Consider the following 27,802-nt stretch of genomic DNA (forward strand, 5'->3'; position numbering starts at 1 on the left):
GGGCTGGGGGGAGGAGGGGGCGTGAGGAGGGGAGAGTGGGTGTTGAGCTGATGGACACTGCCCCATCTCACGATAACCTCAAGACGATGAGGGCCTCACTGGTTCTCCTGGCATGTTGGATCTTTGCTGCCGCCTCTCCTCCATCCTTCAGCTCCACCTCAGGGTCATTCTCCAGCCCCTCCTGGATCTCCTCCTACTCCTCATTCAGCATGTCACCCTATGCTGTGTCGGATTGTGGAGGGCACAGCAGACCATGGGGGGTGCACTGTAGAGCCTCGCCAGAGCGGTCCAGCCAGCAGAACCACACTATGCTTAGCTCAATGCACTGCTCAATGACCGCGCTGGTGGTAACATTGCCCTCATTGCATTCGGTTTCCATTTTGGACTCAGACCTCTGCACCAACATCATCAGCCATGACCTCAGAGGCATTCCTTGTCCCCCACAAGCCAATCCATCATCATTGGGTGGTCCTCAAAGACACTGGGGATCTCCGAGTGCCCCAGGATGTAGCTTTCATGTTCCCAGGCGAGCGGGCACACACATATATGATCCTCAGGTATACGTTGCACACAATCTGAACATTCAGGGAACGTAAATCTTCCTGTTAATATCGGGCATTCCCTGATGCCCTGGTGCTTTCAGGTTGACATGCGTGCCCTCGATGGCCCTCTAGACCTGGGGCATCCCGGTTGGCAGCGAATCCTGCAGCCCGGACATCTTGGTGGGCCTGGTCGAGGTCGAAGGTAATATTGTCTGATGCCTGGAGGGTACAAAGTGTCCGTCATCTCCCAAATACTGTGGGCTGATGACTGTGAAAGCCCCACAGGTACCCGCTTGTGCACTGGAATAATCCGGTGGCAGAGAAATTTAGGGCTGCAGGGACCGTCACGACCACCGGGAGTGGATGTCCTTCAACTCCACTGGATGCCATGTCCGTGAGGACGTGGCACAAGTGTTGCACTATTTCTCTGTTGAGACACAGTTTTCTGTGGCATATGCTGTCCGTCAGCTCGTTTGAAGTACCAAGGATTCCTGTACACCTTGGGCTTGTAGCCATCTAAGATGGCCACCTGCAAAGGACCATGGGAATTATGTACAACCCAGGACTCAGACAGATACAGAGTCGATGTGTATCTGAAACACAGGTAACCAGACCTGATCGAAACCCCCGCTCGTTTGCATTTTAATGGCCCATTTTCCCAGGACAATAGAACTCCAATCAAGCAACTGGTACAGCCACAGACTGATCGGCGCCACTCCCTTTACTCAGAAAGCCCAACTGCCAAGGTCAATGACCGCTAAGGACCCGCCCAGCTACCCAGGCACCCGCCCCTTTATTGGCCAAGATCGAAGACCGTGATCAGAGCCCTGTCGAACTATTGGGTCCAAGGTTAAGGACCGCCCCAAAGAGCACGAACTCCCAGAGGGATAAAAGAGAGCATAGCCATGTGTTCTGTTTCTTTTGGATCCGACCTGTACCAACTCAATTGCAGCAGGAACAGCCAGCCCAGTTCAAGACCAACGATCGCTACCTGACGGATGAGCCCAGCAGAGACAGAGCCACTTTCTTCGAACCAACCAAGTGAAATCCAGATAAAGGCCTTATCCATTTGCACAGTGCCGGTCGCCTTGAAGTTAAGTATAGGTTATTGTAGCTGATAGGTGTAGTTTAACTCGTAATAGATATTGTGTTTGCATGTCGAGGTAGCTCTTGTGTATGTAAGTAAACCATCTGTTGAACTAACTAACTGATTGTGTGGTCATTTGGTCGATATAAGGGAAGGCTTGTGGTTCACCAACATTATTAATAGAGCAACATTATTGGCGACTCTGATGGGACTCGATTAGAAGTGACTTTGTTACTCCGAGAGAACCCACAAACTTTGAATCCAATTGCGAGAAAGAGAAAGAACGACAAGTGCAAGTCCCATATCGACCAAATAACCGAATTTCGGAAGTGTGTACTAACCCGCATGCGTACCTAACAGGAAGAGTAAAGTAAACTCGTTAGAACTGTGTACAACTATCGAGGGATTGTGAGCTGGAAAATAGCTTAAGCCATACCCGCTGTTCAAATCGCCGCCTTATTCCCAAATTAAAAGTAGAGAAAGAGATAAGAGTAGTGGCCACGAAAGAATTGGAAAGATTGATGAACCCACAGAACCCGAGGCCACAGCGACCAACAGAGCAGAGCAATGCCTCATATGGGAGGAAGAGTTAAGGATATACTTAAAGGCGAAAGGATGGCCCCTTTGGTCAACTTTTGCGCTAATGATGAGCCAGGCCCAGGAAAGATAGGACAAACTTGGCGGGAGAACTTAAGCGAGGTCCACCAGAAAAATGTAGGGAAAGTCAGAAAGCCGATGGCCTGTTTGGCACAGTTGCGAGGCACAGAGGAGGTCGTGAAGACACTCCATAGGCAGTTAATTGAGAAGGAAGAAAAGAACGAGGGAAACAGTAACGAAAGCGAGAAGATAATTGAGCAACCCCGGGAACAGTTAGCAGCTAAGGATAAAGAAATGGCCGATTTAAAACATGCACATCAATCTTGTCTAGTTCACCTTAGTAGCTTCCAGACCCAGTACACTAAAGCCTACCAAGATACACAGCACGCAGTCCTGGTAAGCGAGGAAACAAAACAACAGTCACCCAGCTAACTAGCAAATGCGCAGACTTAAAAGCAGCTTTGAGAGCGCTCCATAGCTCCACTAAGGAACAGAGGCAGAGTACCGTTGACCATGTTAAATGCCGACAGAAGATAGAAAAGTTAGTCGCTACTCACAGTACAAAATGGCTTCAGGTACACCTTCGGGCAGGATTTAGATGAGGAAGAGACTCCCGAATGGCAAGAATTTAAACGAAAGCGCCCAAAGATACGTAGAGGACATGGGAAATCAAACTCGAGCCCCCCATGCCGCAAAAAGAAAAGCACCTGGAGCACTGACTGCACAGGCAGCGCACACCCCCACTCACAATTCGGCCCTCATGAATCCGGTTACCACACAACGCAGATCATCGGATCAGGATGAGCCTGATATCATTTACACCACCCCACTATCCATAACCCAATTAAGAGAAGCTTGTACGAAAATTAGTCCATTCCAGCCCACTGCAGACCCGCACAGCTTCTTTGAGGAGGTGCGCCAACAAAAAGGTTATGTACCGCCTAGACGATGGGAGGAAGAAAAGCTAATAGTTATGAGCCTCAGCCAGTCCATAAGATCAGTTTTGCCCGAACCCTATAAGAAATGAAAAGAGCAATATTAGATATCATCGGGTATAACAAAGGAGATCCAGTTGAGGGTTTAAATCACTGCAGGCAAAAGAAGGGAGAAAACCCGGCCGCGTTTGTTGATCGCCTATGGATTAATTTCATGGCAGTCCAGGGACAATTGAACTGCACACCTAAATGAGGAGGACACCACTAAATGGTCTCGCACCTTAGTCTCGCATGCCACAGACTCAGGTCAAAAGGCTTGTGTAAACTACGACCCGCAGACCACACACACAATGAAGTTTGGGTATTGAAACGACTCTCTGGAGCATGGGAACAAACCCCACACCAACAAACAGATCAGGACGAGATAGAAACAAACATGCACCCAGTTAGGACTAGCCAGGACCCAGCATGGATAAATCAGGGTAGACACGAGGGACAGCACCCTAGAGCACAGGCACCATGAGGTTGTTACAATTGTGGCCACATGGGACATTACGCCGCGACTGCTGACAAAACCCCTCGAACCAGCAACGATACCAACAACCAAACCCCCCACCTAGGAACATTGTTAGACCCACGCATAGTGTTAGCGCCCGTTCAGACAATTTAGCATTTAACTCCATAGATTGCCGGTGCTCGGACTCCTCAACTTGGGTCTGTGAGACACCCTGGGACAAATCAGGCAGACCAGTAGTTACAGGCACAGTCCGGGGACAAAGTCGATTTCCTTTTGGAACACAATCCCGCACCACTTTGAACTCCTCCACCATGTTTCAACGTGACAAATTGCCCACCACAGACACAATCACCCTGAGTGGATTCACCTGCCACATACAGCAAGGATATATCAGAGCTCCCGCACCCATTCAGATAGGGAACATTAGCACCAGGCACCCCGTTGTTTTTGTTGACTTACCTCAAACCGCCGAGCACATTTTAGGCATTGATTTTATGAGCTCCCATAACCTATCGTTTGACCCAGTAAACAAATGTGTATGGCAAATGGCCAAAGCAGCTAGGGCTCCCGCTACGCTCACAGTAGGGGATTATGAAAACAGGATTGCTCAGTAGGGGACTATTGCTTTAATCCGCAAACAATTAGTGCAGATCAGACGATTAGAGAGGTCCTCATAAAACACGAAGCTTCGGTCACACAATACAAACATGATTGTGGGAAGATCCCAGGTACAATAAAGATTTCAGGTCCCTATCCAAATCCGCAAAAGCAATACGGGTTCCCACAGCATGTGAGGGTGAGATTTCAAAGATTATTAACAGTTTGTTAGACCAAGGAGTTATTCGGCCCGTAGCGTTCACAAATAATGCCCCAATTTGGCCCGTAAAAAAGCCCGATGGTTCAGAGCGACTAACGATCGACTACCAAGAACTTAATAAGTGTGGTGAATGTATTTACCTAATGCATGTATGATACTGTAACCTATGACCTATGACCTGGAAATGGTGATACGAGCTGCTTCCAGGTACTGTATTGTAACCCCGGTGGGCTCCGCCCTCACCGGGGCCATATATAGACCGGCCGCCTGTGGGCGATGTTCATTTGTACAGTCGACTCTGGCTAGACAAGTTCCTGATTAATAATTGTGGATAGCACAATCGCTTCACAGCTCCAGGGTCCCAGGTTCGATTCCGGCTTGGGTCACTGTCTGTGCGGAGTCTGCACATCCCGTGTGTGCGTGGGTTTCCTCCGGGTGCTCCGGTTTCCTCCCACAGTCCAAAGATGTGCAAGTTAGGTGGATTGGACATGATAAATTTCCCTTAGTGTCCAAAATTGCCCTTAGTGTTGGGTGGGGTTACTGGGTTATGGGGATAGGGTGGAGGTGTTAACCTTGGGTAGGGTGCTCTTTCCAGTAGCCGGTGCAGACTCGATGGGCCGAATGGCCTCTTTCTGCACTGTAAATTCTATAAATTCTATGATGTTCACTCGCTCTCTCTGCGTCTTGATGAATTGAAGGTATATCAATTTATTAATCATAGACAGCCCTATGGAAGCCACTCTAAAGCCAGACAGGGTCGAACTCGACACCCGCTCGTCCGAAGCCAAGGAAATATTCGAACATTGGCTTTGATTCTTCGAGGCCTACCTTGACTCCTCCACAACGCTTCCATAGAGACCCTCAAGCTGCGACTCCTCCACGCTCAGGTGAGCCATCGAATCTCAGTACTGATTGAGGAAAGTGGCCATATACAAGGCGGCGGTCGCAACCCTCAAGGAACACTTCATGAAGCCTATAAATGAGGTGTTCGGCAGACGCCTCCTCACTACCCGCCATCAACGCGCTGGAGAATCGCTGGACAAGTATCTGGAAACCCTGACCCTACTCGCGAAGAACTGCAGCTATCGAGATGTGATGGCGGAGGAACACATGAACTCACAGATCCAAGACACCTACATGGCGGGGATCTGCTTGAACTACATCAAGCAGCGCCAGCTGGAAAACGGGACCTCCAACCTGCGGGACACGGTAAAGCTAGCTACCTCACTAGCGGTGGCCTACCAGAACCTCAGTCGTTCCCCGCAGGCCTGGCGAACCCCTCATGGACACCCTCATCGTGGCCCCCGTCGGACCCGACTACATCGCAGGCCTGCGCTGCGTGTCTGCCAGCCCAGCCTGACTAACCGCAGTGCTACTTCAGTGGCCAGGACCAACACCCCCGGCAGCATTGCCCAGCCCGCACAGCGACTGGGGGAAAAAGGGGCGCTTCGCTAGAGTTTGTCTGGGCCGACCTAAGGCTCAGAAATCAAAAACGCACCAGGCCCGGCCCATGGACTCGCAGCCCCACAGACCCCGCAATGTGGCTGCATGCCTGACCAGAACGCCCCCGTCAGATGCGTCATCAACATCATGCGACTCGTGGGGGCCACCATCTTGGTCGCCGGCCCCAACACCGACCGACACGTGCAACTCATGCGGGCTGTCGGCTCCGGCACCAACCAACCAACTCTGCCTTTCAGAGAACAATGGACCAAATGGTGGACCAGTACGGTTTGCGGGCTACATACCCGTACTTGGACAATGTGACCATCTGCGGCCATGATCAGCAGGACCATGACGCCAACCTCCAGAGGTTCCTCCAGGCCGCCCAAATCCTCAATCTCACATACAACAAAGAAAAGTGCGTCTTCCGTACTACCCGACTACCGGTCCATCCCGTAAGACAAGGCCTACCAGTATAAGTTTGCATTTACGTTTAAAGGGCAGCTGTACACGTGGACATGTCTTCCACAAGGATTCCATAACTCCCCCTCCATTTTCCACCGACAATTTGGCAACGGCCTTTCAATACTTTCCTGACCCGAATGCCTCATAAAATATGTAGACAATCTGCTCTTGCAAACGGACACAAAAGAGGAACACATAGAGCTCTAATCGGAATTACTAGGCCTACTGCAATCCATCGGATGTAAGGTCAACCCCCAAAAGCCCCAGATTTTAAAGGAAAAGGTTCTTTATTTAGGCACCATCATCACCCACGGGAAGAGAGAAATTGAGCAAAAACAGATCGAGTCCGTTGGTAAATTGCCCTGGCCCCAAAATGTCACTGCACTCCGGTCATTCCTAGGTTTGGTAGGATATTGCAGAAATCATATAGATGGTTTTGCCACTAAAGCAGCCCCACTCTCAGAGCTCCTTAAAAAGAACGCCCCATGGGAATGGCTTCCGCAGCATACAGACGCCAATGATGATTTAAAACACGCCCTAGATACAGACTTGATACTACTGTTACAAGTTCCAGACCCAGACTTGCCCTATGCCATAAAAGTAGCAACTACCGACCGAACCCTATCAGCAGTACTCCTGCAAGAACAACATGATCACTTAGGACCTGGAGCCTATGCCTCAAGAGTATTAGACCCGGTAGAGCAAGGATTATCAGCCTGCGAACGGCACTTGCTTGCAATCTTTTGGGCAGTACTTTGCGTACATCACAGGCTTTAACCCAGCAACAATCTTGACCCAGCCACCCCCACTCAACTATTACTGGACGGTAGATTAAAGGACAGTTCAGTCAGCCAAATCAGAGCAGCTCGCTGGACACTACTGTTACAAGGCAGGGACATTATGGTAAAATGCACCAAGACCCACACATTTCTGGCCGATAATCTCCAATATGCAGGGACCCCACATTAATGCCAGATCATAGCAGCCCAACACCTCACAGGATCCTTTATCCCAAAGTCACTACACCCACGAGCAGGCAGTAGGACACAGGATTCCCAAACCACAGTGGATGCTTTAAAAATTTACGTCGACGGTTCCTCCACAATCGAAAATGGAGTTAGCATTACTGGTTGTGGAATTTACGTGGAAGATGCGCAGGGACGCCCACTAGGAGAGATCTCTTTAAAATTGCCCGGCCCACCTAGGTTCACAAGCAGCAGAACTCGCAGCCATAGCCTATGTAATTCAGCACCCCGACTCTTTTCCAGCTCCCGCAGACATACACTCGGACAGCCTGGATGTGTGCAACAGCTTAACAGAATTCCTGCCCCTGTGGGAATCGTGAGGTTTTGTTTCAGCCGATGGAAAACCCCTACCGTCTGCCCCGTTGTTAAAACACATTCTCAAGACGGTCTCAGATTGCACATACGGTATTATTAAAGTAAGAAGCTATCATTGCTCGTCCCCACCCGGTAATATAAAGGCAGACGCCTTAGCCAAAGCAGGATCACCCCATGGTCACTTCTGGCAGCCACCTGAAAGCGAATCGATACACTCAGTCCAGGTTTCCCAGACCAATATTGAGGATCTATCACAAGCCCAAAAAGCAGACGACACCCTCAAACAGGTTTTAGATGGCCAGTTCCCAGCCCCCTATGATAAATGGAAGGACGCACTGACTATACAGGATGGCATTGTTCTAAAAAACGGAATTGATGTGGCCTCCACCCAGAAACCAGCTCATTTACCAATTTCATGATGGACACGGACAACAGGGCATAGACAATACCATTGGCCATTTAAGACCTTTGTGTTGGTGGCCTGATTTAAAAAGCAATGTAACCCATTATGTTGAGAATTGCCTTATCTGTGCTCAGAACAATCCTGAACGTTAATGTTCTGAATGTTCACACCCGACCTGTGAATGGCCCTTGGACAAATTTGCAACTCGACTACATTGGCCCCCTTCCCCCTTGCAGAAATGGTTTCAAGTACGTGCTGGTTGTAATCGACACCTTTACTAAATGGGTAGAAGTATTTCCCTCACGGACAAACAAGCGAAGGGCACCGCTAAGATTTTGACCCAACAGATATTCACAGGCTGGGGGCTCCCCCGCAGCATTGAGTCAGACCAAGGTTCCCACTTCACCGGCAGAGTCATGCAAAATAATTTCACAACTTTTGGGATCAGGCAGAAATTCCATATAGCATGTCACCCCCAATCCAGTGGCATTGTTGAGAGAATGAATCGAACTTTAAAAGCGACCAGTAGGAAGATGGTGCAACTGAACAATACCACGTGGGACACAGTACTCCCATTTGCTCTCATGTTTATTCGGAACACCGCTTCCAGTTCCATAGGTTTCACCCCCACACTCTCATGACCGGGTATTGAAGATTTATTAGGACTCGATCTGGCAAGCCCTACAGTAACTGCCCTCATCCACGAAAAAGCAGTCCGACAGGTTGCAGATAACATTAAGGCGGCACAACTCGCTGCAGCTGTCCGATGAGGCGCTAGGAGGAAGCAGAGTAAAGCTTTCTTTGACAAAACCATCCACCCCGTAGAGTACATAGTCGGTCAGCAAGTAATGGTTTCACTTTACAACCCCAGTTCTTTCCTCTTCCCCAAATTTGCAGGACCCTACTCCATTTCCAACAAAGTGAGCCCTTCCGTATACAAGATAACGCACCCCACCAGTAAAACTGTCTGGTTCCACATCAACTAACTCAAAGTCTACGGATCCCAATGTAGCCACTTCCATCACATCTCTCTGGCAATAGGAGACAATTACACCCTGCCCATCGACAACCTAGTCCATCCCCTACGCCAACCCTCCTCCAGCCATGCCGACATTTATCCCTTGTCCACGCCCACAGACCCGAACTTGTCTCTGCCCACAGGTACAGACTTTCACCTTGAACTTGACTCTGAAGACAGCGAGAGCCCCCCGGATTTGATTACTATCCCTGAACACTGGCGTGATCTCTCTACCCCCATTCACCCCTGCCCCCGGAACCACGACTTAGATATCTTTGACCCCCTATATGCCCTTTCCCAGTCACCGCCATAGCCACCTACCGCCCGACGACAGTAACTTTCCCTTTACTCCCACCGCCCCTACCCCTCACGACAAACAAGCCCCTCTTTGGCACCACGACAACTCTTGCAGACTAGTAAGGCACGATGATTCGGATTATTCGACGGCCCACACAGCCAAGGCACATAAACGGCAGACATGAGTCTGGCAACCGGGAAATGGTGATGATTCAGATACTGACTCTCGTTTCAGTAATTCTTTCACAACACTGTTTGGTACAGTACCCTGAGGTGTCCAGATGATGAGAAAGAGACACCGCCTGAGTATTAAGGTGTCGAAGTTCTGATGGCGCGTGTCCGCCTTTTCCCTCTTTTTGCTACTACATGGTTTTAATTCATGTCGCCCGACACACAATTACTCTTCTGATTCGAGGGTACGATACCCAATGTCAGTTAAAGGCACAGGTTTGTCGAGAAACAGATCACTGTTCTCCCAGTCTTTATGACAGGTTTCCACACGACTACAAACTCTTAATGTCCACCCAGGACGGGAGTAACGGCACTGATCCCCGCACTACCAGAGGACCCCAAATGCATCCGGTCAGTTAAGCTCAGGTAGTGGAGTAACGTCACTAACCCCCGCCCTACCCGGGGATTCCACCCATTCTTATCCTGCAGCGGCCCACATGCACCTCATGTTCCCGTCACTTCATACGCTCTGGAATGGCTCTCTACACTCTGCACTGTCTTTGGCAGGCTTTAGTTTCACCTTCTCTGCTCTTCCTTCGGTTGTGGTATAAAGAATGAATTTTTCCACGTTCTGTACGCTCACCCCTTCTTTCTTTTACCTTCCGCAACCCCCTGGTCACTCCCCACCTGCTATTTATGATACGATTGGTTGCTATACACGCTGCTGCACGCGAACTACCTCTGAACCCTGGGACAAAACTCTATAAAACTGGCCGCCCTGAAATTCGGCTGGTTAAGATAAGCCTCAACCAGCACTGGTTGCAAGTAAAGAAAAGACTGGTTGGAGAAATTGTCCACCCACTCCCCGCATCGACCATCAGCTGCGAGAGTCTCTGTACTTTGAAAATTTGCATTTCTTGTCTCAAAATGTTATTTCAAAAATTTAAAAATAAAATGAGGGACAATCATAACGGGTAATTGGAGTAAGGAGGGAAAGACTAATAAAACAAGATATTAACCGAAGATAATGACAGATACTATGCTTGCACCCCCAGGATTACCCGGAAAACAGGAAACACAGGATGATAAAGGACTCCTGACATGCGTTTGGATCATCGCTGGACTTCTGCAACTGCGCGCGCAACGGACGTTTTTTACAAACACCACACCAGCCCCGAACACTACCACACAACAAACCAACACCAGCCCAGATACTACACCACAGATAAAGACAGACATCGAAACCCCCACTTGGTGCGAAAACATTGCCAAATGGAACCCTCTTTCATACATAGTAGACGTTCTTCTAGTAATTGCAATAATCTGCTGTATCATTCAGATAGTCCGACTCTAAATGGCGAGCAAAAGCCTCCCACTCCCCGATATATACAGTCCGATCCCCCTGCTTTGGAATTCAACAAAATAAAACTCATATCCCAGTCGCTGCTAAGAATAAACCATGTACCTCTTTAACTTCATTAGGATTAAGTAGAAACAAGCCTCCCTGAACAGGTGCAGGAATGTGGCGACTAGGGGCTTTTCACAGTAACTTCATTTGAAGCCTACTTGTGACAATAAGCGATTTTCATTTCATTTCATTTCAAATGTGATGCTGCTATTTTAAATTTTGTACTGTATATAAGATCTTTGACATTTACCAGCAGCATGAGAGTAGCTTAGATAGTGTTAGCGAGAGATCAACCGTGCTGATAAATTAAATGTTTTGTAGTGACCTAAATTAGAGTGACCATTAGAGATGAATTCATTTATGAATGTATTAATGGAATAATAGGTAAATGTCCCAAACCATAAGATAGAGTAGAGTAAAACCTTGCCTTGACTAAGGGTGACCGGGCCACCAAGCATGAACAGGGATCGATAGTGTGATCCACCACACTTCGCATTCAGGATCAAGAGGACAGGATGTAGCCATCTAAGATAGCCACATGCAAAGGACCATGGGAATTATGGCCAACCCAGGACTCAGACAGATACAGAGTCGATGTGTATCTGAAACACAGGTAACCAGACCTGATCGAAACCCCCCGCTCGTTTGCATTTTAATGGCCCATTTTCCCAGGACAATAGAACTCCAATCAAGCAACCAGTACAGCCACAGAATGATCAGTGCCACTCCCCTTACTCAGAAAGCCCAACTGCCAAGGTCAATGACCGCTAAGGACCCGCCCAGCTACCAAGGCACCCGCCCCTTTATTGGCCAAAATTGAAGATAGTGATCAGAGCCCTGTCGAACTATTGGGTCCAAGGTTAAGGACCGCCCCAAAGAGCGCAAAATCCCAGAGGGATAAAAGAGGACACAGCCATGTGGTTCTGTCTCTTTTGGATCCGGATTGTGCCAACCCAATTGCAGCAGGAATAGCCAGCCAAGTTCAAGACCAACGATCGCTACCTGACGGATCAGCCCAGCAGAGACAGAGCCACTTTCTTCAAACCAGCCAAGTGAAATCCAGATAAAGGCCTTAGCCATTTGCACAGTGCCGGTCACCCTGAAGTTAAGTATAGGTTATTGTAGCTGATAGGTGTAGTTTAACTCGTAGTAGATATTGTGTTTGCATGTCGTGGTAACTCTTGTGTATGTAAATAAACCATCTTTTGAACTAACTAACTAGTTGTCTGGTCTTTGATCGATATAAGGGAAGGCTTGTGGTTCACCAACAGTATTAATAGAGCAACAGGCTGACCCTGGCCTCCCTTTCTGGCCCCTCCTCAGCCAAATGGGCAGCTGGGTCTTTAGGGTCTGTGGCGGCCCGCTGCACACGTGGTGCTGCTTCAGGCAGCGTTGGTCTTGCAGTCTTCTTCAGCGTCAGCCCACCTCGGCTGTGAGGACAGCGAGGGCAGCCTCGGCGGGATCAACTCCAGCAAACATTTTAGCATCTGGACGGAATTGGAGGAGAGAGACTGACAATCAGTTAGGTGTTCCATCCCGTGACCCTCGCCCCCCCGCTCCCCCCCATCTTTACCATGACTGTCCTGCCTTCTCGCAAGAGTGCCATCCAGCGAGCCATTTTGCTGAAAAACCTCGTTCTGCACACTGACTCCTGGCCAGATCAGGAACCCTTAGATGCCAGGCCTCTGTCAAAAGCATTAAGGAGGTCATGTTCAGCTGTCATCCGCTCATCCAGACACTTACCCTTTAACCCCAAGAACGTCCTCAGTGCTGAAGCCGAGCTCTTTTGTGTTTATTGATTCACCTGAGGAAGGAGCTGCGCTCCGAAAGCTCGTGTTTGAAACAAACCTGTTGGACTTTAACCTGATGTTGTAAGACTTCTTACTGTGTTTATTGTTGGCAGCTGCCTCTGTGGTGCTGATGCTCCTGGAGTTCAGGCACACAGTTCAGGCATCAAATATTGCAGGACATCCAGTCCACTCGTCGTCCTCTCAGGGCACATGTTCCTTCGAGGAAGCACTTGAGATTTCAGGAGTGTGAAGTACTATCACAACTAACAAGGCTAATCCCTCATTTGAAATAGCCTTTAGCTGTGAACCTAGAGGCTGCTCACTGTCAAAAGGGGTAAATTGACTTTCTTGAGAAAAGCCGCAGCAGGGCTCTGTCCTGGGGAGTTTGTTAGGACAGACAGGCTGAAGCTGTGGTTGCCCCTGTTATAGGTCTCCACCATATTTAAAGATGACTTGAAGGCCTCACAGGCACAAAGCTCCTTATCCCCCCTTACAGGTTCAGGGATGACCCCCAACCTGGCCCCCCCCCCCGCGCCCCTCCCCCCCCCACCACCGAACAACACCAACTCCCTGGAAGGCCCCTCCCGGACACCTGTTCTTTCTAGGAAGTACTAGAATGAATGAACTGTGAAGTGCTATAAAACAATCAAAACTAATCCCTCCTTTGAGATACCCTTCTGCTGTCAATTAATAGGGTCATAAAAGTCAATGGGGTGTGACATTCCATGTAAACAACAAAGGGATGAATGAAGGGATACTGCAACATTGAAACCACAGAGCCTGTTGAAACTTCAAGGGGATGAAATGGAGTTTAAACAGGCGAGTGCAAAGGGAAAACTTCAAGGGGAGTGAAATGCTTCTCCAAGAAACAAGCTGCAGAATGGCTCTGTCCTGTGAGATGGTTTTAGGACAGACAGGCTGCAGCTGTGCTTTGCCGTGTGATGGGGTGTTGCTTCACAGACCCAAACCTCCCTCCATCGTGGAGGAGATTCTGACTCATTCTTCCGACATAGCTGGATTCGTGCTGGGCCAAATGCGCCCAGAGAATCGCCCATTTAACTATGTTTCTCTCTCCACTGATGCTGCCAGACCTGCTGAATTATTCCATCATTTTCTCCCTTTATTTCATATTTCCAGTATGCACGATACTTTGCTTTTATCCTCATGTCCCAACTCTCCATTTCGACTCTATTACTACTTCACATCAGGTTCCAACAAACCTCCCCCAAAAAATAGGTTCAAACTCAGCCTGCACTTTTCATATTGATCCATTGACCAAAAATCACATTAATCATACCTGCATGTGTGCAGGTAGATGGAGTTAGAAAGGTCTTCTGGATGTCTTTGGATCAGCATGGACAAGATGGACCGAATGCCACTTCTGTGCTGTATCATTTGTATCATTTTCTGGGTGTAATTCTCCGGCCGCATTGTGCACTCCTTGAGCGCAAAACAGCCGGAGAATATCGGGAGAGACTTTCAGCGAGCCTCCCGACAGGCTCCGTGCTTCCTGGGATTCTCCGAAGTTCTGAAGACGTCTGAGTTGGAACCCTGCCCCAAATGGGTGTTACCGAATGACGCTTGCAGACGTTGGCCGTAAACCTACTTACAACCTACCTGCATGGAATCCACTGGCCTCCCTCAATTCTTGGGCCTCCCCAGGGAGGCTGCAGCCGAGCGCTGATCTGTGATGGTCCACACAAAGGAGGACCAGGCAGAACAGCACCCGGGGGGTCTCCCGGGCCATCGGAGACCCCAGGGTGATCAGGATAAGTGGAGGTTGGCTCCCTGGCTCTCCCCTGGAATGTGGGCACCTTGGCACTGCTCATCTGGCACCCTGGCACTGGCACCCTAGCAGTGCCAAGGTGCCCTGATGGTGCTGCCAAGTAAGCATAGGCATTGCCTGGGTGTTAGGGTGGCAGTGCAAGGGTGCCATGGTGGCACTGCCAAGAGCCAGGGATGAGGGGGACCATGCCCATGAACTGAGGGTGGGGGAGGGTTTGAAGGATGGTGGTCCGAGAAAGGAGGGGTTACTGTAAGGGGACTGTGGGGGCCTGAAGAGGGGACACCTCATAGCACGGTGTTTTCACTTGGCCATTGTGGGGTAGTGTCCATGCGTGTTGGGCGTGACATTTCCCGTGGGTGGGGTGTGTGGGGGACCCACAAGCTCACTTAGAGGCACCCTTTCAAAATGGAGGCCCAATCTCTGAGTTCAACTCTCCGGTGTGAAAAAAAGCTCAAAGTATGGGGGAAACCGGTGAAAAACTCTCCAGGGTCCACAAAAGTTATTAGGTGTCACTGAAAAGCGGTGGGGAACTCGCCGGCAGAGTTGGCAGGAAACCCGCTGAAAAACCTACCACAAATTAACTGAGAGATTCTTTGGAAGAATTGACCCTATGAATTTGAATTTGTACATTTAAGTATCTGGACAGATATGTTCGGAATTTACAATGAAGATCAACTTGTAAAATCTACCCTATATTTTATGTATTTCACATAACACATTTTACAATTCAAACATATTTGTTATACAATCAATAGTACAGCCCTTGATATTCATTATATAATTAGAAAAATTACATTGCAATTATGTTATTTTAAATGGATAATTGGATATATTTATATGTATTTAACGTACGTATTTCTGTATGATCCATGCTCAACCATTCTATTTTTAGTGATCACAGATTGAGGACCAGAAGCAGATAAAGCACAAAAGTTTACTTCCTTATGGAACTACTACATGAGGAGCATAAATCTGTTTGTTTAATTCTCTACTTTCCGAGGAAGAGGACTTTTTCAATAAAAAAATGTGATGGGAGATCTGTTATTAATATTGCGTTAATATTTTGTTTTTAAAAAATCAAAGCTAACCTACAGATTTATTAGTTCTTTAATTTGTTTTGAATTCCCAAATGTTCCTGCCTATTCTGTTGGGCCCATTTGATTTAGGTTAGACAGGGTAAAAGTGGGAGGATATTTCCACTCATGGAAGAGTGTAGGACCAGAGGGCATCATCACAGAATAAGGAGGTGCTCTTGGAAGACAAATTTGAGAATGAATTTATTCTGAGTGGTGAATCTTTGGAATTCTTTATCCCTGTGGAGGCCGAGCCCTTGAATATTTTGAAAGCTGAGATGGATAGGTTTTTAATCAGTTGCGGAATTAAGGGTTACAGAGATGAGGAAGGAAAGTGGATTTAGTGAGCGTTAGACCAGCCATGATCTTATTAAGTAGCGGAGCGGGCTCGACGGGCTGAATGGCCTGCTCCTGTTTCTTTTTTCTATAGTCTTATGATGCAATGTCCAATTACACTCAATTAATGGTGCCAAGATGAGAAATGATTCAAATTCAATTGTGCTTTAATTACAGTGCCTTTTGCCAAATGATACCTTCTCAATTATGAAGGAGGATAACAAGGATCACCAACTACAAGAGGATGCCTTTCATAGACTCTCGATTCTTCTTCTTTATTATATTATCAATATGAAAGATATCTGCACCTCCGATATACGTCCACATGTTGAGGACTACAGATTCTATCTCACCAAGGTTTTAGATTTGCAACCACATCAAGATTCAAATCATCTCTCCCATGATGAAATCAACAAAGTTTTGGAAATCATTCAAGAGCATTACGTAGTTTCCTCCTCGAGTCAGGTGAGTGAGCAAGGCAATGTGGGCAGTGGATATTCTGTCATGAATTTTGTCCTCTTGTTGAGGAAAATTAATAATAATAATCTTTTTATTGTCACAAGTAGGCTTACATTGACACTGCAATTAAGTTACTGTGAAAAGTTTCTAGTCGCCACATTCCGGCGCCTGTTCGGGGAGACAGAGGGAGAATTCAGAATGTCCAAATTACCTAACAGCACGTCTTTCGGGACTTGTGGGAGGAAACCGGAGCACCCGGAGGAGACCCACGCAGACACAGGGAGAATGTGCAGAATCCACACAGACAGTGACCCAAGTCGGGAATCGAACCAGGAACCCTGGAGCTGTGAAGCAAAAATGCTAATGCTAATAACTGTGCTACTGTGCTGCCATTTAGTCTTGGTATTTAATATTTGTATTGGTAAATGGAACGTAGCAATTAGGAACAGGAGTAAGCCACTCGGTCCTTCGAGCCTGCGCTGCCATTTGGGGGCTGGTTAAGCTCAGTAGGCTGGGCAATTGGTTTGTGATGCAGAGCAAGGACATCAATGTGGGTTAGATTCCGGTACTGGCTGAGGTTATTCATGAAGGCCCTGCCTTCTCATCCTTGACTGAGGTGTGGTGATCCTCAGTTTGAATCACCACCAGTCAGTCAGCTCTCGCCCTCAAAGAGGAAAGTAGCCTATGGTTATTTGGGACTATGGCGGCTTTACTTTTATACTTGCTAGTCAATGAGATTATGGCTGATCGGGTTGTAACCTCAATTCCACTTTCCCGCCTACCCTCAATAACTTTTCACTCCTTACCAAGAATCTCTCTACCTCTGCCTTAAAAATATTCCAATACTTTGCTTCCACCGCCTTTTGAGGAAGAGAGTTGCAAAGACTCACTACCCTCTGAGCTTGCCTGGGTCAGATATAACATGACACAAATGTATCTCCAAAAATAAATCCTCAATGCAATTATGTGATATTTTTCCATTTCACACATGAGACTTTTCAGAGATTTCCAATTTGGTGTCAATTGAGTTCCAGTTTCATACTGTGGACCCATAAACCCAGCAGGACTGACACAGTAAAAAGAGATTTTCACTCTATGTTCTATTCTGATTTGGACCCCCTTCCCAGAGATAAAAAGCAAAAGCAACCCCCGAATTAACTGTATCATAAGACAGATTTTCTTCAGTATTCAGTAAATATACTTTTTTTGGAATTATTGTACTGGTATAATGTATCTGTTTAAAGCTGCAATTCATTTCAGTATTTTCAACTATGAAGGCATAACGGAAATATTTTATTTTCTAGTGTATTGATGCAGACTGGCTGGAAGAGAAAGCTGGCATCGTGGGCCCACTCGGTGCTGACGAAAATACTGCCCCTCGTCTAGCTGGTGCAATCATCACTTCCATTCTACAAGGACTTTGTATCAGAAGCTTGGGTTTACCCAACCCACGTTTTTTCACTGAATTTATTTTCAGATCACTAAACAGTACAAATAATATAAGTACTGCAGGTATGTCAATTCATCGTAACAGCATTGGTAATAAACTTTCCTCAATGAAAGGAATATTATTGTCATGTAAATGGAAAAAAACTGACGGCATTGGAAATGATTAGAATCTCACAATTGTAACAATAATTATGATGATAAAGGTTATTTAAGGATATGACAATTATCACTGTATTGGGCAAGTTCCCTGATTTTGTTTTTAACTAACCTTAAAATTCTCGTGGTGAAAGTAACTTTCATAGTCATTCCTCTTGACCATAATTTAGCACAGTTATTAAATTCAGTTTTATACATTGCTATGTTGGGATTGTGAAGTCTCAAATTTAAATTAATAGCCCTATACCTTGACTGTTAAAGTACTGTATCAAATGCCTAACCTACAGTTGTCCTTGAACAATGACAAGATAAAGGACATGGCCCAGGGCCCTATTTTGGCCATCTTCGCCTAACATTAATGGGTTGGTAATAGCATAAACATTGGTCCAGCAGCCCGAATAACACATTAACTGCTGATGGACAATAAGCAATCTGTACATGGTTTGTGGTTGATTAAATGGCTTATTGGCATTGTTTATTCTCTTTCGTTCAGACCTGAATCGCCTCCTTAACCAGCTGGGTTTGGGAAGATATTTTGAATCACGTTCACATGATCACGAAGATGATCAAAGTGTGGAGAATCATTTCAAAGGTTCTGACAATCTACAATTTGCAATAAAGCTTAGCCAAGATCATGAATGTGATCATGTACATGATGATGATGGATTCACTTGGGCAACGGTAAAAGGAATGTAATAATTGACCTGATTTTCCTTTGGAAGAATGGTATCATTCTACATTATAATTTCCCCTGTTTTTTCTGTTATTAGATCATAGAACACAGAATTCCTACAGTACAGACAGAGGCCCTTCGCCCATCGAGTCTGCACCAACCTTCAGAAAGGGCAGCACGGTAGCATAAGTGATTAGCACTGTGGCTTCACAGCGCCAGGGTCTCATGTTCGATTCTCTGCTGGGTCACTGTCTGTGGGGAGTCTGCATGTTCTCCTCGTGTGTGCGTGTGTTTCCTCCGGGTGCTCCGGTTTCCTCCCAGTCAAAAGGCGTGCAGATTAGGTGGATTGGCCGTGGTAAATTGCCCTTAGTGACCAAAAAAGGTTAGGAGGGGTTATTGGGTTATGGGGATAGGGTGGAAGTGAGGGCTTAATGTGGGTTGGTGCAGATTCGACGGGCCGAATGGCCTCCTTCTGCACTGTATATTCTATGTTCTATGTTACCTAGGTCCACTCCCCCGCCCTATCTCCGTAACCCCACCTTAACTGCATATTACGTATGATAATCTATTAAAATTAGTATTTTCAGTTAACTGTAGTTTGCAATATTATTTAATTTATCTGTATGCTTAAAAATCCTGAATAATTGAATAATATCTCCTCTAAACCATCACTTCTCCAAAGTAAACTTACTCAACAACCTTTTACTCAAAGGTCAAATGCTGTTATCTACACACCAGTTTGGCTGCCTGTTCTGCATTGACATTAATACCTGAATATCCTAGCTTCAGCACCGTGACGAGAATTGTAAACATTCTTAACTGGGAAAGGTGTCTTGGAAATATTGTACAGAATTCATACATCCCTACAGTGCAGAAAGAGGCCATTTGGCCCATTGCGTTTGCACCAACCCTCTGAAAGAGCACCCTACCTAGGCCCACTCCTCCGCTCTATCCTGGGGATGGTTTAGCACAGTGGGCTAAATAGCTGGCTTGCAATGCAGAACAATGCCAGCATCAGGTTCAATTCCCGTAACGGCCTCCTCAAACAGGTGCCAGAACGTGGCGACTAGGGCATGTCTGTATGCATCACTGTAGATACACAAGGTGTTAATGTAAGTACAGGTAGACTAGCTACACACTAGAGGGAGCACCAGAGATATGACACACAGACATTCAACCAATAGGCCAGTAAGATAGGACACGACCAATGGGCATTCACGATACACACAGAGGTGACACTACCACAGGGGGGCATTACACCAACCCATATATAAAGGACACAGAACACATGATCTTTCTTTTTCCAGTGGAGACACTCAGTGTGTACACAGGGTTGATTCAACACGTCACACTCACCACCTGAATTGTAGCAGACTGGTTCGTCAGTCTGAGTAGCTATAGAAGGATTAACAGCAGAAGCAAATCCGAGTAGGAGAATTGTAAATAGTTTAATAAACGTGTTGCAGTTATCACCATGTCTGAACCTTCCTTTGTCAGAGTGAACATCAAGGGAGCAGCTTATGCTACGCCAAGAGCATAACAAGACATGGCACCAGTTGAGTGACTGTTTAAATCCATATAGTTACAACTCAGCAAGCAATAACAACCAGCAACAACATCCAGGCAAGACGATGTTCAGGATTCCGGTTTCACAACAGCTAAGGTACCAAGGCAACCTCAGTGAAAACTGGCGTTGGTTCAGGCAGAGATTCAAGATCTACCTGGCAGCGTCCGACCTAGATGGCGTGGCGGATGCAGAGAAAATAAAGCTTCTACTCACCATCGCGGGTCCAGAAGCAGCTGAAATCTTCCAGACCTTCAAGTACTCAAAGGGGCTAAACAAGAGCGATTTCCAGGCAGTCCTGGACAAATTCCAAGAATTCTGCGAGGAGAATACAAGAAAAAACGGTAAAAGAAGCTCCAAAACTCATCACGAGGTAGGCTTGCAGCAGAAATCTGTAGTTTTGAATTGCAGCCATCTTGGTAAGGGTGCTGCATATGCGCAGTTGAGAAAAAGGCCCCAAGTAAAGGAACAGCGATCTGAGCATGCCCAATCGCTTCCTACGACCGACGTCACGTGCTTCGTGATGTCAGAGGCCCCAGGCCACGCCCACTTAAAGGGGAAATGTCCCAAAACACGAAAAAAAGAATTTAAAGCTGTAAAACCTGATTCTTTCACCTGGAACAACAGCAAAATGCCTGACATTCGACCAGTAACTGAAAATAACCTCCTCAGAACCCTGCAACAAGCAGTTAGCACCGCCCAAAGAGATGATACAGTCCTTGAATACTACGACTCCGACCTTCATTTCATCTCTGGACGTCACAAGCCCAATGCCAGCTCCGACACAAAAAGTGATGTTATGGTCCTAGAAGACTACGACTCAGATGAAGGTTTCATCATTCGAGATGGCGACCCCAGTACCGAATCCGACACAGACGTGGATGTGTTCTTCGGATTTGAGGATCTTCAGCCCAGCATATATGACATCCCGAGTCGTGAGTGCAGGATTATGCTGCGGCCTGACACCAAGAGACAGAGAGCGGTACAAGCCCACAGAGAGCGGCCTGCTGCCACACAGAGAGTGGTCCATGCACCGCGAAGGGTTACCGACTCCACACAGAGAGTGGTTCACGCACCACAAAGGGTCCCAGCCTCTGCACAGGAAGCAATGAAAGACTCCACAGCGAACTCGTGGACAGACTCCACGATAGAAGAACCGCAAGACTCCACACCGCAGTCCTTGCAAGAACAAGAAGTGACTCGAGTGACACAAGCCTCCACAGCAAGCTCGTGGACAGCCTCCACGATAGAAGCAACGCAAGAATCCAAAGCGCAGTCCTTGCATGAACAAGACCATGAGGGTCTAGCAACCTCCTCTGAGCAACCAGCAGCAGACGATGCAAGTCTGCCTTGCTCATGTGAACAACAGAAAGACTATGACAGTCTACCACGCTCCAGTGAACAGCAAGGTGACTATGACAGTCTACCACGCTCAAGTGAACAACAAAGCGACTATGACTGTCCACCCACATTGTTTGAGCCACCAGAAGAAGACGCTGACAGTCTACCCAGCTCAAGTGAACAACAAGAATCTACTGAGGCTCTACCCACTGTATGTGAGACAAGTGACGACGGCATCCCACTTCCCATACAAGATGTGCAATGTGACAGACCTCAGCTAGTGTGTACAGAGGCACTCGACGATCACAGTGAGACTACTGCTGACTCCGGTGACACCACGTTACTTCAAACCTCATTCGCTCGAGCGTCTCCACAAGCAAATGCATTCCTGAATGTTTTGACTCCAGATGTGGAGCATCAAGAAATCCTAGCTGACTCCAGTGAACCTGCTATGACTCCAGACGGGGAGCATCAACAAACCAAAACTGACTCAGGTGAAACAGACCAGACCCAGACGGGGAGAATCAACAAGCCAAAGCTGATTCAAGTAAGCCGGACATGACTCCAGACGGGGAGCGCCACAACCTCAGTGATGGAACGCTCAAGGTGACAGCAGATGCCATAAAGCACGCTGACACGAGTAACTGTGTGAAGGACTCTTATTATCCACAGAGTGTGGTCCTTGAGCGAAGCAAACACGGTAACAAAACCAACCAACACAACATCACAACCTATGGAAACCATATCAAAGACAACAACACGACACGTACCAAAGGCAACATCATCGACAGCAAGCAAGACAAAGACTACACCAATGGAACTACAACTGGTACGACATGGTACAACTCTGCCCATGAGGGACACTGTTACTGCTCAGCTCAGTACAATAACATACCATGGCTGGACGATGCATCTTACCAATTCACATCTGCTGCACTACCAACAGGCAATCTGGCTTTCAGGACAGATGCCATCCAACATCGCAATCACAAGCATCGGAAGAAACAAAGACTCCAAATCAGACAACAAAGTGATTTGACCACTTCTTGGTTCCTTATGCACAGGCACACCGATGGCGTTCACAAGGACATGCCACCGTCAAAATCACCAACTCAGCAACCCAACAAGAAAGACATTCAACCATGATAATTGATGGGTTTTGGACTCATACATAATGAGTTGGACTTATTGTTTAATGACTGTTATCATAACTTGTACAGAGCATCGCTTATCTACCTGTTTTTTTGTTCAATTTTCTTTAAGTGTACAGAAAATATGTAACACGAATAAAGGGGGGATGTGGTGATATGCATCACTGTAGATACACAAGGGGTTAATGTAAGTACATGCAAACTAGCTAGACACTAGAGGGAGCACCAGAGATATGACACACAGACACTCAACCAATAGGTCAGTAAGATAGGACACGACCAATGGGCGTTCACGATACACACAGAGGTGACACTACCACAGAGGGGCATTAATGGTGATCATGAAACTATCTCCAATTGTTGTGAAAACCCACCTGGTTCATTAATGTTTCTTGGGAAAGCAAATCTACCATCTTTATCTGGTCTGGCCTCCATGTGACTCCAGACATACTGTAATGTGAATGACTCTTAACTGACCTCTGAAATGGCCCAGCAAACCACTCAGCTCAAGGGCAATTATGGGTGGGAAAGAAATGCTGGCCTTACTAATGATATGCACATCCCATGAAACAATAAGAATTATTTTTTGGCAAAATGATGCGCTAGTTTAGAAAATCTTAAATATTACTTTTGTTTTTCTGTTCTTAACATTACATTAATTGCGAAATATAAAAATGCCTACAATGAATCGGAATAAATTACTTGAAAATATAAATTCAAATTTCTTTATGTCTTCGATGTTTGGATTTCCACTTCAGACTTTTGTGTTCTTGCCTTTTCTTTTCATTAGAAGTGAAGGGATTTGTGTATACAAACCATTTGATCTACAAAGCCTCTGTAACAACGTGTTTACGAATGACAGGTGACTCTTGAATTGCCAGATTTAGGAAGGTTTTGGCCAGCTTTTACCAGTTTTCTGGGCTGTCCTTGTTGCTCAGCTGCTTTGAACATCATTGAAATCTGTGTCCTTGCTTAACACGTATCAGCAAAATTGCGACCAGCATTTTGGTGGAGGGATAGACCATTGTGTGCATCCATTTCTCACTGCTTCTCTCATTTTGCAATGGGGTTCCAAACATATTGCAGCACAATGCTGCACAAGGGGGAAATAATATTAATTATACTAATTTTTCCACTGAATTAAATTTTATTGACAAACTTTGTCTTCTGCTGCTGTGCCACCTACATTTATCAGACTGGGTGAACATTAACACATCATTTCCGTTTTTACAGTTCAACCATTTTCATTTTTTTTCATGTCAGTCCACGTATTTGTACATCAAATTCAATTACCTAAACTGTTCTAGATTTAATACTGTTTAATTGACTTAAATGTGGAAATTAATCACCAGGTTTGTTTTGGGAGTGAACTCTTCCCTCTCATTAGAATGCACATCTTTGGCAGATTTTCCTTCCCTCGACACCCCATCCCCAAACCCTTAAGGTCTAGCAAAAATACAAATGAGCTAAAGTACCATCACGTGCATTCTGCCTGACTTGCCTAACACTTTCAGTAAAATTATAAAATGGTGAAACAAAGTTGGCTTTCTATCAGGTAAATAATCACGGACATTTTAGCTGCTAATTCATTACTTTCTGCCAGGTTAAAAGTATTCAAACAATCTCCTTAGTAGTCTGAACATTATGGCCTAATATCTAGAGTTCAACTGTGGTTGTCTACGTTGCGTGATTTCCAACAACACTCAAGAAGCTTGATACCATCTAGAACAAAGCAACCCGCTTGATTGCTCCTCCTTCAACAAATATTCAATCCCTCCACCACCGACAAACAGTGGCAGCCGTGTGTACCATCTACAAGATGCACTGTAGTAGCTTGCCAAGGTTTCTTAGGCAGCACCTTCCAAACCCAAGACCACTTCCATCTAGACGGTCAAGAGCAGCAGATACCCGGGAACCCCACCACCTGGAGATTCGTCTCCAAGTCACTCACCACCCCACTTGAAAATATATGACCGTCCCTTCACTGTCGCTGGGTCAAAATCCTGGAACTCCCTCCCGAGCAGATCTGTGGGAGTACCTACACCTCAGGGACTGCAGCGGTTCAAGAAGGTAATTCACCACTGCCTTCTGAAGGGCAGAGGGCTGGGCAATAAATGTTGGCCTAACTGATGACGCCGATGCCCCATAAATGAATTTTAAAAAAATTATATTCCATCTGCATAGTGGGTCTGACACACAAGCAAATTTAACATGTGTATGGATTATTAATTTCTGCTGTACCTCATTGAAACTTGTGGCTTAAATGGTCCTTTCTAGTTTTATAAAAGCTTCAACTTCCGATAAATTGACTGTTATTTCCCCGCAACTAGGTTTGCTTTTCTGCTGAACAGCTAATGGGAATCTTTGCAAATGGCAGTGAATCTGTTATTTCAAAAGAACATTTCAACCAGATGAGCACAGCAATTATTCAACAGCTGCTTAGTGGAGCTTGTCAACACAGTGAACAGGATTATGCCCAGTCCGTTGTCCTGCCAACTAACACTGAGAGTAAGTCATACCAAATAACATTGTTTTATAATTGGCATCTCGACAATGGAGAACCAATGTATGCACATACCTTATTATGTGCTCTGTAGGATCGACCAGGCACTAGGTTTGCTCTTTCTTTGCAATTAAGCTCTCTGCCAGTCTTTCACAGATTCATTTGAAATATTTTCTCACACATCTCTCATTGAAATAAGCATTATTTCTGAGAGTACAGGGCCTCTTTCTTTAGAATTAACTCCTAGTACTTTCCCAGTGAGGGGCAAACTATGGTTAACGATGATTACAAACCAAAACTTCAAAGCATCCAATTGTACCATCAACGTAGTAAAATTATTGATGGTTGAACTCTGTTAAAAGTTACAGTCCGCCTGCCAGATCATATTACTCAGAACCAACATATAGGGCCCAGTTTATAATACTTTTGTACACCTGCTAAAATAGAGTCGACGGCAACTGTGTACAAATCATGATACGTTTCCCTGAACACTTCAGCAATAGACAAATTAGAATCAAGTTCACTGTATAAATGGCCTGTTATAACTGTAGTGAAAATAAATATAATTTAGAAGTAAAGTTGTATGTGACAGTCAGCCGTTTTATAAAATGTTAGAATTTCAACCTGTTTTCTTTTTTTCCCAATTAAGGGGCAATTTAGCGTGGCCAATCCACCTACTCTGCACATTTTTGGGTTGTGGGGGTGAAACCCACGCAGACACGGGGAGAATGTGCAAACTCCACACAGACAGTGACCCGGGGCCGGGATCGAACCCGGGTCCTCAGCGCTGTAGGCAGCAGTGTTAACCACTGGGCCACCATGCTGCCCTACAACCTGTTCTCTTAATGGAGTAGAAATTCTGAATAGAATTTACTATTGCAGTACATTTTCAGCCCCCTAAATCATGAGAAATAATCTGCCTCACATTACAATGTCTTCTAAAGCTCTTTAAATGCTCCTGGCTACATGGTTGTGTTGATATTTTAGCATTCAAATGTAAAACATGATCCCTGAATGGTTATTTTATGAATAGCGCACTGGATTAATGTATACATAAAACACATTTAAAATCAAATCCTTTGCCCTCCTTTTTGAAGGTACTCATTTTTCATGTGCAAGATAAGAGCTGCTATCAGCACTCATTAACAAATATCTAAACATCCTCCCCGTGTGTGCGTGGGTTTCCTCCGGGTGCTCCGGTTTCTTCCCACAGTCCAAAGATGTGCAGGTTAGGTGGATTGGCCATGATAAATTGCCCTTAGTGTCCAAAATTGCCCTTAGTGTTGGGTGGGGTTACTGGGTTATGGGGGATAGGGTGGAGGAGTGGACCTTGGGTAGGGTGCTCTTTCCAAGAGCCGGTGCAGACTCGATGGGCCGAATGGCCTCCTTCTGCACTGTAAATTCTATGATAATCTAAAAACATATTCACAAACCAGAAAGCAAACATTTCAGGACAAAGATTAAACCTCAGAAAACATGACCTTGTTAAAAATCATTCCAGAACAGATAGGATTAGAAAAAGTAACAATGAATCTGTAGAATTGTTGCAAAACCCAATTGGTTCACTAATATTCTTTGGAGAAGGAAACGTGCCTTCTTGGTTTATGTATGACTCCAGTCCCATACCAGTGTGGTTCATTTTTAACTGTCCTCTGAAGTCACCCCACACGTAACTTAGCTATATTAAGGCACTGGGCAGTTCAAGAAGGTCCACCATCGTTATCTTCCCAGAATAACTTGGGATGGGTAATAAATGCTCTCCTAGCGAGGAACACCCAGATCCCAAGAAAGAGAAATTAAGAATTAATTTTAAAAAGTATACTTTTCCAGTGAATAAAATACAAGATAGAAAAAGAAAGGAAAGAGAAAACTGAAAGTGAAACACTAAATGCAGATTCATCAACAACTGGGACAGGAACGGAAGAGCTGCTGTTCAATGTATAAACCTTCCGATGAAATAACTCAATTCATGTTGTGAACCAGTCTGTTATCTTTGCAGATGCTGGGGGATTTATTGTATTCTACCATTTTTTTCTGCTAACATACTGCATATATGTTCAGTACCGATTAAATATAGATTTTAGATGCAGCTAGATGGAATTTTAAAGCTCATGGGCAGGATTCTGCCGTAATCGGCAGGGCAAGGCAGCTCCGGCGGGAAGGAGTGGCGAGAACCACTCCGGCGAAGAGCTGCCTCAAAGGTGCGGAATCCTCCGCACCTTCAGGGGCTAGGCTGGCCCGGAGTGGGTTGCGCCCCGCCGGCCAGCAGGGAAGGGGCTTGGCGCCATGCCAACCAGCGCCGAAGGGCCTCGGCCGGCCTGTGTGAGTTGGCGCATGCGCGGGAGCACCAGCGTGTACTGGCTTCATCCCAGCACATGCGCAGGAGGGTTTGTCTCCGCATCGGCCATGGCGGAGGACCACAGCGGCCGAGGCGGAGGAATTGTGTGCTCCCACGGCACAGGCCCACCCGCGGATTGGTGG

At 46.3% G+C, this 27,802-nt stretch overlaps 1 protein-coding gene across 1 annotated transcript in view; it reads left to right on the forward strand.

Annotated features, from left to right (window-relative positions):
* Window positions 1–27,802, forward strand: part of LOC119966421 (zinc transporter ZIP12-like) — a 152,785-nt gene that overhangs the window by 13,402 nt on the left and 111,581 nt on the right. The window contains exons 3-6 of the mRNA XM_038798047.1: window positions 16,203–16,490; window positions 17,789–17,996; window positions 18,583–18,770; window positions 25,149–25,326. Coding sequence (XP_038653975.1) covers window positions 16,203–16,490; window positions 17,789–17,996; window positions 18,583–18,770; window positions 25,149–25,326 — 862 coding nt within the window. The remainder of the gene's footprint in view (window positions 1–16,202; window positions 16,491–17,788; window positions 17,997–18,582; window positions 18,771–25,148; window positions 25,327–27,802) is intronic.

Source organism: Scyliorhinus canicula, chromosome 5 (genome assembly GCF_902713615.1).
Source record: "Scyliorhinus canicula chromosome 5, sScyCan1.1, whole genome shotgun sequence".
Taxonomy (NCBI): domain Eukaryota; kingdom Metazoa; phylum Chordata; class Chondrichthyes; order Carcharhiniformes; family Scyliorhinidae; genus Scyliorhinus; species Scyliorhinus canicula.